The sequence below is a fragment of the Oncorhynchus nerka genome, linkage group LG24 (genome assembly GCF_034236695.1).
Source record: "Oncorhynchus nerka isolate Pitt River linkage group LG24, Oner_Uvic_2.0, whole genome shotgun sequence".
NCBI classification, from domain to species: Eukaryota; Metazoa; Chordata; class Actinopteri; order Salmoniformes; family Salmonidae; genus Oncorhynchus; species Oncorhynchus nerka.
Window position 1 is genome coordinate 98,868,414 of NC_088419.1, and position 12,730 is coordinate 98,881,143.

The window sequence follows — 12,730 nt, forward strand, 5'->3', positions numbered from 1 at the left end:
GGGATATGGTCTCTGTATAGGGGATATGGTCTCTATATAGGGGATATAGGCTCTGTATAGGGGATATGGTCTCTATATAGGGCATATGGTCTCTGTATAAGGGATATGGCCTCTATATAGGGGATATGGGCTCTATATAGGGGATATGGGTTCTATATAGGGGATATGGGCTCTATATAAGGGATATGGTCTCTATATAGGGGCTATGGGCTCTATATAAGGGATATGGTCTCTATATAGGGGATATGGGCTCTATATAAGGGATATGGTCTCTATATAGGGGCTATGGGCTCTATATAGGGGATATGGTCTCTATATAGGGGATATGGGCTCTATATAGGGGATATGGTCTCTATATAGGGGCTATGGGCTCTATATAAGGGATATGGTCTATATATAGGGGATATAGGCTCTATATAGGGGATATGGTCTCTATATAAGGGATATGGTCTCTATATAGGGGCTATGGGCTCTATATAGGGGATATGGTCTCTATATAGGGGATATGGGGGTCTATATAGGGGCTATGGGCTCTGTATAAGGGATATGGGCTCTGTATAAGGAATATGGGCTCTATATAAGGGATATGGTCTCTATATAAGGGATATGGGCTCTATATAGGGGCTATGGGCTCTATATAAGGGATATGGGCTCTGTATAAGGGATATGGGCTCTATATAGGGGCTATGGGCTCTATATAAGGGATATGGGCTCTATATAGGGGATATGGTCTCTATATAGGGCATATGGGCTCTATATAAGGGATATGGTCTCTATATAGGGGCTATGGGCTCTATATAGGGGCTATGGGCTCTGTATAAGGGATATGGGCTCTGTATAAGGGATATGGGCTCTATATAAGGGATATGGTCTCTATATAAGGGATATGGGCTCTATATAGGGGCTATGGGCTCTATATAAGGGATATGGGCTCTGTATAAGGGATATGGGCTCTATATAGGGGCTATGGGCTCTATATAAGGGATATGGGCTCTATATAGGAGCTATGGGCTCTATATAGGGGCTATGGGCTCTATATAAGGGATATGGTCTCTATATAAGGGATATGGTCTCTATATAGGGGCTATGGGCTCTATATAGGGGCTATGGGCTCTATATAAGGGATATGGTCTCTATATAAGGGATATGGTCTCTATATAGGGGCTATGGGCTCTATATAGGGGATATGGTCTCTATATAGGGCATATGGTCTCTGTATTATGGATATGGGCTCTATATAGGGGATATGGGCTCTATATAGGGGATATGGTCTCTATATAGGGGCTATGGGCTCTATATAGGGGATATGAGCTCTATATAAGGGATATGGTCTCTATGTAGGGGATATGGTATCTATATAGGGGCTATGGGCTCTATATAAGGGATATGGTCTCTGTATAGGGGATATGGTCTCTATATAGGGGATATAGGCTCTGTATAGGGGATATGGTCTCTATATAGGGCATATGGTCTCTGTATAAGGGATATGGCCTCTATATAGGGGATATGGGCTCTATATAGGGGATATGGGTTCTATATAGGGGATATGGGCTCTATATAAGGGATATGGTCTCTATATAGGGGCTATGGGCTCTATATAAGGGATATGGTCTCTATATAGGGGATATGGGCTCTATATAGGGGATATGGTCTCTATATAGGGGCTATGGGCTCTATATAGGATATATATAGGGGATATGGGTCTATATATGGTCTCTATAGGGGATATAGGCTCTATATAGGGATATGGATATGGATATCTCTATATAGGGGATATATATAAGGGATATGGTCTCTATATAGGGGCTATGGGCTCTATATAGGGGATATGGTCTCTATATAGGGGATATGGGGGTCTATATAGGGGCTATGGGCTCTGTATAAGGGATATGGGCTCTGTATAAGGGATATGGGCTCTATATAAGGGATATGGTCTCTATATAAGGGATATGGGCTCTATATAGGGCTATGGGCTCTATATAAGGGATATGGGCTCTGTATAAGGGATATGGGCTCTATATAGGGGCTATGGGCTCTATATAAGGGATATGGGCTCTATATAGGGGATATGGTCTCTATATAGGGCATATGGGCTCTATATAAGGGATATGGTCTCTATATAGGGGCTATGGGCTCTATATAGGGGCTATGGGCTCTGTATAAGGGATATGGGCTCTGTATAAGGGATATGGGCTCTATATAAGGGATATGGTCTCTATATAAGGGATATGGGCTCTATATAGGGGCTATGGGCTCTATATAAGGGATATGGGCTCTGTATAAGGGATATGGGCTCTATATAGGGGCTATGGGCTCTATATAAGGGATATGGGCTCTATATAGGAGCTATGGGCTCTATATAGGGGCTATGGGCTCTATATAAGGGATATGGTCTCTATATAAGGGATATGGTCTCTATATAGGGGCTATGGGCTCTATATAGGGGCTATGGGCTCTATATAAGGGATATGGTCTCTATATAAGGGATATGGTCTCTATATAGGGGCTATGGGCTCTATATAGGGGATATGGTCTCTATATAGGGCATATGGTCTCTGTATTATGGATATGGGCTCTATATAGGGGATATGGGCTCTATATAGGGGATATGGTCTCTATATAGGGGCTATGGGCTCTATATAGGGGATATGAGCTCTATATAAGGGATATGGTCTCTATGTAGGGGATATGGTATCTATATAGGGGCTATGGGCTCTATATAGGGGATATGGGCTCTATATAGGGGATATGGGCTCTATATAGGGGCTATGGGCTCTATATAAGGGATATGGTCTCTATATAGGGGATATGGGCTCTATATAAGGGATATGGTCTCTATATAGGGGCTATGGGTTCTATATAGGGGCTATGGGCTCTATATAAGGGATATGGGCTCTGTATAAGGGCTCTATATAAGGGATATGGTCTCTATATAAGGGGTATGGTCTCTATATAGGGGGTATGGGCTCTATATAGGGGATATGATCTCTATATAGGGGATATGATCTCTATATAGGGGGTATGGTCTCTATATAGGGGGTATGATCTCTATATAGGGCTCTATATAGGGGGTATGATCTCTATATAGGGGATATGGGCTCTATATAAGGGGTATGATCTCTATATAGGGGATATGGGAATAGGGTTCCATTTGAGACTCAACCACTGCCTCCTTTTATAAATAGTGTGGTATCCTAAAACACATGTTTTTTGTGTGTGTGTGTGTGTGTGTGTGTGTGTGTGTGTGTGTGTGTGTGTGTGTGTGTGTGTGTGTGTGTGTGTGTGTGTGTGCATTTTTTGGGGTAATGCAGATAACACCTTGTAAATTAGGAGATCTCATTCCCTCATCATTTGTTCATGCCCCACTTTACAGTCAGCAAGACGCTGCTAAACAAGTCAGCCAACTAAAAATGTACAAGTGCACAGTATAGAGAATAGGTGGCCATTTGGGATGCACCCTAGGTGTCTGTGGCTGTCTTAAAACATCAAGGTGCTGTTTGTCTGTCTACATTCAGCAGCCTAAGGTGTGATATGCTGTGATTGGTTACAGGCCAGGTAGAGCCTGGGGAGTGAGCCACTCTGAATGGTTTACAGGGTGTCTGGTAGCCTAATGGTGGTCCAGCAGCTACTAATGCCAGGGCTGTCACCACGGGTTACCGGCTACAGGAGATGACTCCCAATTACCAGGAAAATCTGTGGATGCCACCTGTAGTGTACACACACACTCAAGCATGCACGTACACACGGGCACACACGGGCACACACTGGCACACACTGGCACACACTGTCACACACTGGCACACATGGCACACACTGGCACACACTGGCACACACTGGCACACACTGGCACACACGGGCACACAGTGGCACACACTGGCACACACTGGCACACACTGACACATACTGGCACACACTGGCACACACTGGCACACACAGGCACACACTGGCACACACTGGCACACACTGGCACACACTGGCACACACTGGCACACACTGACACATACTGGCACACATACAGTGCCTTCGGAAAGTATTCAGACCCCTTAACTTTTCCCACATTTTGATACGTTACAGCCTTATTCTAAATAAAATAATAGTAATTAAAAGCAATCTACACACAATCCCCCATACTGACAAAGCGAAAACAGGTTTATATAAATGTTTGCAAATGTATTAAAAATAAAAAACTGAAATACCTTGTTAACATAAGTATTCAGACCATTTGCTATGAAACTCGAATTGGAGCTCAGGTGCATCCTGTCTTGTTACCTGGTTTCACATATCTAGAGTACCAGTCAAATGTTTGGACACACCTAGTCATTCAAGGGTTTTTCTTAATTTTTTACTATTTTCTACATTGTAGAATCACAGTGAAGACATCAAAACTATGAAATAACACATATGGAATCATGTAGTAACCAAAGAAGTGTTAAACAAAACAAAATATATCTCATATTTGAGAATCTTCATTCCAGGTGACTACATCATGAAGCTGGTTGAGAGAATGCCAAGAATGTGCAAAGCTGTCATCAAGACAAAGATTGGCTACTTTGAAGAATCTCAAATATTAAATATATTTTGATTTACTTAACACTTTTTTGGTTACTACAGGATACCATATGTGTTATTTCATAGTTTTGATGTCTTCACTATTATTCTACAATGTAGAAAATAGTAAAAATAAAGAAAAACCCTTGAATGAGTAGGTGTCCAAACTTTGACTGGTACTGTATGTTTTTCCAGCATCAGACTACGATCGATAATGTCAAACGCCGCACTGAAGTCTAACAAAACAGCTCCCACAATCTTTTTATCATCAATTTCTCTCAGCCAATCATTAGTCATTTGTGTAAGTGCTTGCTGAACGTGCTTCCCTATATAACCGTGCTGAAAGTCTGAGCTGGGCTTGGGTCATTGATGAGTCAATGTCTCAACACAGCCTTATAATGCTGGGCGGCAGGGCAGCCTAGTAGTTAGAGTGTAGAGGCGGCAGGGCAGCCTAATGGTTAGAGTGTAGAGGCGGCAGGTAGCCTAGTGGTTAGAGTGTAGAGGCGGCAGGTAGCCTAGTGGTTAGAGTGTAGAGGTGGCAGGGTAGCCTAGTGGTTAGAGTGTAGAGGTGGCAGGGTAGCCTAGTGGTTAGAGTGTAGAGGCGGCAGGTAGCCTAGTGGTTAGAGTGTAGAGGCGGCAGGTAGCCTAGTGGTTAGAGTGTAGAGGCGGCAGGTAGCCTAGTGGTTAGAGTGTAGAGGCGGCAGGTAGCCTAGTGGTTAGAGTGTAGAGGCGGCAGGTAGCCTAGTGGTTAGAGTGTAGAGGAGGCAGGTAGCCTAGTGGTTAGAGTGTAGAGGCGGCAGGTAGCCTAGTTGTTAGAATGTAGAGGAGGCAGGTAGCCTAGTGGTTAGAGTGTAGAGGCGGCAGGGCAGCCTAGTGGTTAGAGTGTAGAGGCGGCAGGTAGCCTAGTGGTTAGAGTGTAGAGGCGGCAGGTAGCCTAGTGGTTAGAGTGTAGAGGAGGCAGGTAGCCTAGTGGTTAGAGTGTAGAGGCGGCAGGTAGCCTAGTTGTTAGAATGTAGAGGAGGCAGGTAGCCTAGTGGTTAGAGTGTAGAGGCGGCAGGGCAGCCTAGTGGTTAGAGTATAGAGGCGGCAGGTAGCCTAGTGGTTAGAGTGTAGAGGCGGCAGGTAGCCTAGTGGTTAGAGTGTAGAGGAGGCAGGTAGCCTAGTGGTTAGAGTGTAGAGGCGGCAGGTAGCCTAGTTGTTAGAATGTAGAGGAGGCAGGTAGCCTAGTGGTTAGAGTGTAGAGGCGGCAGGGCAGCCTAGTGGTTAGAGTGTAGAGGCGGCAGGTAGCCTAGTGGTTAGAGTGTAGAGGCGGCAGGCAGCCTAGTGGTTAGAGCGTTGGACTAGTAACCGAAAGGTTGCTGGATCGAATCCCCGATCTGACAAGGTAAAAAATCTGTCGTTCTGCCCCTGAACAAGGCAGTTAAGCGACTGTTTCTTGGCCGTCATTGTAAATAAGAATTTGTTCTTAACTGACTTGCCTGGTTAAATAACGTCCCCTTCACCAGGTGTCTTGTAGTTCACAACCAGTCTGTGTTATTATTGTATCCTTACCAGTTCAAGGCCCGACGCAGTGACCTGATTTAAACCTCGAGTTAAGTTCACAGTAAGTCTGTGTCCCAGATATTCCCTATATCAGAATCAGTATATCTACAGACCTTGGTAAATAAAAAAATAGTCAATATAGGGAATAGGGTGCAGGCCCTGGTCAGCAGTAGTGTTCTATATAGGGAATAGGGTGCAGGCCCTGGTCAGCAGTAGTGCTCTATATAGGGAATAGGGTGCAGGCCCTGGTCAGCAGTAGTGCTCTATATAGGGAATAGGGTGCAGGCCCTGGTCAGCAGTAGTGCTCTATATAGGGAATAGGGTGCAGGCCCTGGTCAGCAGTAGTGCTCTATATAGGGAATAGGGTGCAGGCCCTGGTCAGCAGTAGTGCTCTATATAGGGAATAGGGTGCAGGCCCTGGTCAGCAGTAGTGCTCTATATAGGGAATAGGGTGCAGGCCCTGGTCAGCAGTAGTGCTCTATATAGGGAATAGGGTGCAGGCCCTGGTCAGCAGTAGTGCTCTATATAGGGAATAGGGTGCAGGCCCTGGTCAGCAGTAGTGCTCTATAGGGAATAGGGAAGGCCCTGGTCAACAGTAGTGCTCTATATAGGGAATAGGGTGCAGGCCCTGGTCAGCAGTAGTGCTCTATATAGGGAATAGGGTGCAGGCCCTGGTCAGCAGTAGTGCTCTATATAGGGAATAGGGTGCAGGCCCTGGTCAGCAGTAGTGCTCTATATAGGGAATAGGGTGCAGGCCCTGGTCAACAGTAGTGCTCTATATAGGGAATAGGGTGCAGGCCCTGGTGCTCTATATAGGGAATAGGGAGCAGGCCCTGGTCAGCAGTAGTGCTCTATATAGGGAATAGGGTGCAGGCCCTGGTCAATAGTAGTGCTCTATATAGGGAATAGGGTGCAGGCCCTGGTGCTCTATATAGGGAATAGGGAGCAGGCCCTGGTCAGCAGTAGTGCTCTATATAGGGAATAGGGTGCAGGCCCTGGTCAGCAGTAGTGTTCTATATAGGGAATAGGGTGCAGGCCCTGGTCAGCAGTAGTGCTCTATATAGGGAATAGGGTGCAGGCCCTGGTCAACAGTAGTGCTCTATATAGGGAATAGGGTGCAGGCCCTGGTGCTCTATATAGGGAATAGGGAGCAGGCCCTGGTCAGCAGTAGTGCTCTATATAGGGAATAGGGTGCAGGCCCTGGTCAATAGTAGTGCTCTATATAGGGAATAGGGTGCAGGCCCTGGTCAACAGTAGTGCTCTATATAGGGAATAGGGTGCAGGCCCTGGTGCTCTATATAGGGAATAGGGAGCAGGCCCTGGTCAACAGTAGTGCTCTATATAGGGAATAGGGTGCAGGCCCTGGTCAACAGTAGTGCTCTATATAGGGAATAGGGAGCAGGCCCTGGTCAGCAGTAGTGCTCTATATAGGGAATAGGGAGCAGGCCCTGGTCAACAGTAGTGCTCTAGATAGGGAATAGGGTGCAGGCCCTGGTCAATAGTAGTGCTCTAGATAGGGAATAGGGTGCAGGCCCTGGTCAATAGTAGTGCTCTAGATAGGGAATAGGGTGCAGGCCCTGGTCAATAGTAGTGCTCTAGATAGGGAATAGGGTGCAGGCCCTGGTCAATAGTAGTGCTCTAGATAGGGAATAGGGTGCAGGCCCTGGTCAATAGTAGTGCTCTAGATAGGGAATAGGGTGCAGGCCCTGGTCAATAGTAGTGCTCTAGATAGGGAATAGGGTGCAGGCCCTGGTCAATAGTAGTGCTCTAGATAGGGAATAGGGTGCAGGCCCTGGTGCTCTATATAGGGAATAGGGAGCAGGCCCTGGTCAATAGTAGTGCTCTAGATAGGGAATAGGGTGCAGGCCCTGGTCAATAGTAGTGCTCTAGATAGGGAATAGGGTGCAGGCCCTGGTGCTCTATATAGGGAATAGGGAGCAGGCCCTGGTCAATAGTAGTGCTCTAGATAGGGAATAGGGTGCAGGCCCTGGTCAGCAGTAGTGCTCTATATAGGGAATAGGGTGCAGGCCCTGGTCAATAGTAGTGCTCTATATAGGGAATAGGGTGCAGGCCCTGGTCAATAGTAGTGCTCTATATAGGGAATAGGGTGCAGGCCCTGGTCAACAGTAGTGCTCTATATAGGGAATAGGGTGCAGGCCCTGGTGCTCTATATAGGGAATAGGGAGCAGGCCCTGGTCAATAGTAGTGCTCTATATAGGGAATAGGGTGCAGGCCCTGGTCAACAGTAGTGCTCTATATAGGGAATAGGGTGCAGGCCCTGGTCAATAGTAGTGCTCTATATAGGGAATAGGGTGCAGGCCCTGGTCAATAGTAGTGCTCTATATAGGGAATAGGGTGCAGGCCCTGGTGCTCTATATAGGGAATAGGGTGCAGGCCCTGGTCAACAGTAGTGCTCTATATAGGGAATAGGGTGCAGGACCTGGTCAATAGTAGTGCTCTAGATAGGGAATAGGGTGCAGGCCCTGGTCAGCAGTAGTGCTCTAGATAGGGAATAGGGTGCAGGCCCTGGTCAACAGTAGTGCTCTATATAGGGAATAGGGTGCAGGCCCTGGTCAGCAGTAGTGCTCTATATAGGGAATAGGGTGCAGGCCCTGGTCAACAGTAGTGTTCTATATAGGGAATAGGGTGCAGGCCCTGGTCAGCAGTAGTGCTCTATATAGGGAATAGGGTGCAGGCCCTGGTCAACAGTAGTGTTCTATATAGGGAATAGGGTGCAGGCCCTGGTCAATAGTAGTGCTCTATATAGGGAATAGGGTGCAGGCCCTGGTCAACAGTAGTGCTCTATATAGGGAATAGGGTGCAGGCCCTGGTCAGCAGTAGTGTTCTATATAGGGAATAGGGTGCAGGCCCTGGTCAACAGTAGTGTTCTATATAGGGAATAGGGTGCAGGCCCTGGTCAGCAGTAGTGCTCTATATAGGGAATAGGGTGCAGGCCCTGGTCAACAGTAGTGTTCTATATAGGGAATAGGGTGCAGGCCCTGGTCAATAGTAGTGCTCTATAGGGAATAGGGGCAGGCCCTGGTCAACAGTAGTGCTCTATATAGGGAATAGGTTGCAGGGGAAGTAGTGTTCTATATAGGGGGGCAGGCCCTGGTCAACAGTAGTGCTCTATATAGGGAATAGGGTGCAGGCCCTGGTCAACAGTAGTGCCCTGGTCTATATAGGGAATAGGGTGCAGGCCCTGGTCAACAGTAGTGCTCTATATAGGGAATAGGGTGCAGGCCCTGGTCAATAGTAGTGCTCTATATAGGGAATAGGGTGCAGGCCCTGGTCAACAGTAGTGCTCTATATAGGGAATAGGGTGCAGGCCCTGGTCAATAGTAGTGCTCTATATAGGGAATAGGGTGCAGGCCCTGGTCAACAGTAGTGCTCTATATAGGGAATAGGGTGCAGGCCCTGGTCATATAGTAGTGCCCTGGTCAACAGTATATAGGGAATAGGGCAGGCCCTGGCAGTAGTGCCTATATAGGGAATAGGGTCAGGCCCTGGTCAACAGTAGTGCTCTATATAGGGAATAGGGTGCAGGCCCTGGTCAACAGTAGTGCTCTATATAGGGAATAGGGTGCAGGCCCTGGTCAACAGTAGTGCTCTATATAGGGAATAGGGTGCAGGCCCTGGTCAACAGTAGTGCTCTATATAGGGAATAGGGTGCAGGCCCTGGTCAACAGTAGTGCTCTATATAGGGAATAGGGTGCAGGCCCTGGTCAACAGTAGTGCTCTATATAGGGAATAGGGTGCAGGCCCTGGTCAACAGTAGTGCTCTATATAGGGAATAGGGTGCAGGCCCTGGTCAATAGGGCAGCCCTGGTCAATAGTAGTGCTCTATATAGGGAATAGGGTGCAGGCCCTGGTCAACAGTAGTGCTCTATATAGGGAATAGGGTGCAGGCCCTGGTCAACAGTAGTGCTCTATATAGGGAATAGGGTGCAGGCCCTGGTCAACAGTAGTGCTCTAGATAGGGAATAGGGTGCAGGCCCTGGTCAACAGTAGTGCTCTATATAGGGAATAGGGTACCAGCCCTGGTCAACAGTAGTGCTCTATATAGGGAATAGGGTGCAGGCCCTGGTCAACAGTAATGCTCTATATAGGGAATAGGGTGCAGGCCCTGGTCAACAGTAGTGCTCTATATAGGGAATAGGGTGCAGGCCCTGGTCAACAGTAGTGCTCTATATAGGGAATAGGGTGCAGGCCCTGGTCAGCAGTAGTGCTCTATATAGGGAATAGGGTACCAGCCCTGGTCAATAGTAGTGCTCTATATAGGGAATAGGGTGCAGGCCCTGGTCAACAGTAGTGCTCTATATAGGGAATAGTGTGCAGGCCCTGGTCAACAGTAGTGCTCTATATAGGGAATAGGGTGCAGGCCCTGGTCAACAGTAGTGCTCTATATAGGGAATAGGGTGCAGGCCCTGGTCAACAGTAGTGCTCTATATAGGGAATAGGGTGCAGGCCCTGGTCAACAGTAATGCTCTATATAGGGAATAGGGTGCAGGCCCTGGTCAACAGTAGTGCTCTATATAGGGAATAGTGTGCAGGCCCTGGTCAACAGTAGTGCTCTATATAGGGAATAGGGTGCAGGCCCTGGTCAAGTAGTGCTAGGGAATAGGGTGCAGGCCCTGGTCAACAGTAGTGCTCTATATAGGGAATAGGGTGCAGGCCCTGGTCAATAGTAGTGCTCTATATAGGGAATAGGGTGCAGGCCCTGGTGCTCTATATAGGGAATAGGGTGCAGGCCCTGGTGCTCTATATAGGGAATAGGGTGCCATTAGAGATGTATTCTAAGACGTGATAACAGAGTCCTTACACTCTTCCGGAGGTCCTGGTTAGAGACGATGATAACGTTGGGGGGATCCCCGACTGCTGTTGCTGCTCCTCCGATGTTGGTGAAGATCACCTCAGCTATCAGGACGTGTCTGGGGTCAAGGTTGAGGACCTCACATAACCTACAGGAACCAGGGGGGAAAGAAAGGGCGGGGCGGGAAATAATTTAGATAGCACAAAACATTGTAATTACAGTCTATATTTACAACCCATTCATTTTCCACTTCGTACTACTTGGCCATTGTTACAACACTGTACATAATCAATAATATATAACATTTGAATTGTCTATATTCTATTAAAACTTTTGTGAGTGTAATGTTTACTAACATTAACTTGTTTATTTCTGAACAATTAATAAAATCGCCCCCGGACTATTTACATAGAACCCCCCCCCTCCTTTTGTACACTGCTGCTACTCGCTGTTTATTATCTATGCATAGTCACTTCACCCCTACCTACAACTACAAATTACCTTAACTAACCTGTACCCCTACACACTGACCCTGTACCGTAATACCCTGTATATAGCCTCCACATTGACCCTGTACCGTAATACCCTGTATATAGCCTCCACATTGACTCTGTACCGTAATACCCTGTATATAGCCTCCACATTGACTCTGTACCGTAACACCCTGTATATAGCCTCCACATTGACCCTGTACCGTAACACCCTGTATATAGCCTCCACATTGACCCTGTACCGTAACACCCTGTATATAGCCTCCACATTGACTCTGTACCGTAACACCCTGTATATAGCCTCCACATTGACCCTGTACCGTAATACCCTGTATATAGCCTCCACATTGACCCTGTACCGTAATACCCTGTATATAGCCTCCACATTGACTCTGTACCGTAATACCCTGTATATAGCCTCCACATTGACTCTGTACCGTAATACCCTGTATATAGCCTCCACATTGACTCTGTACCGTAATACCCTGTATAAAGCCTCCACATTGACTCTGTACCGTAATACCCTGTATATAGCCTCCACATTGACTCTGTACCGTAACACCCTGTATATAGCCTCCACATTGACCCTGTACCGTAATACCCTGTATATAGCCTCCACATTGACCCTGTACCGTAATACCCTGTATATAGCCTCCACATTGACTCTGTACCGTAATACCCTGTATATAGCCTCCACATTGACTCTGTACCGTAATACCCTGTATATAGCCTCCACATTGACTCTGTACCGTAATACCCTGTATAAAGCCTCCACATTGACTCTGTACCGTAATACCCTGTATATAGCCTCCACATTGACTCTGTACCGTAATACCCTGTATATAGTCTCCACATTGACTCTGTACCGTAATACCCTGTATATAGCCTCCACATTGACTATGTACCGTAATACCCTGTATATAGTCTCCACTTTGACTCTGTACCGTAATACCCTGTATATAGCCTCCACATTGACTCTGTACCGTAACACCCTGTATATAGCCTCCACATTGACTCTGTAGCGTAATACCCTGTATATAGCCTCCACATTGACTCTGTACCGGTAGCCCCTGTATATAGCCTCCACATTGACTCTGTACCGTAACACCCTGTATATAGCCTCCACATTGACTCTGTACCGTAACACCCTGTATATAGCCTCCACATTGACTCAGTACCGTAATACCCTGTATATAGCCTCCACATTGACTCTGTACCAGTACCCCCTGTATATAGCCTCCACATTGACTCTGTACTGTAACACCCTGTATATAGCCTCCACAATTGACTCTGTACCGTAATACCCTGTATATAGCCTCCACATTGACTCTGTACC

At 46.8% G+C, this 12,730-nt stretch overlaps 1 protein-coding gene across 1 annotated transcript in view; it reads right to left on the reverse strand.

Moving 5' to 3' along the window:
* The window catches only part of oca2 (oculocutaneous albinism II), a 178,599-nt gene extending 167,428 nt beyond the window's left edge, over nucleotides 1-11,171 (reverse strand). Inside the window, exons 1-2 of the mRNA XM_065008535.1 lie at nucleotides 11,164-11,171; nucleotides 10,913-11,051 (exon numbers count right to left, since the gene is read on the reverse strand). Of these exons, the coding sequence (XP_064864607.1) occupies nucleotides 10,913-11,051; nucleotides 11,164-11,171 (147 nt within the window). The remainder of the gene's footprint in view (nucleotides 1-10,912; nucleotides 11,052-11,163) is intronic.
* Nucleotides 11,172-12,730: the final 1,559 nt, after the last annotated feature.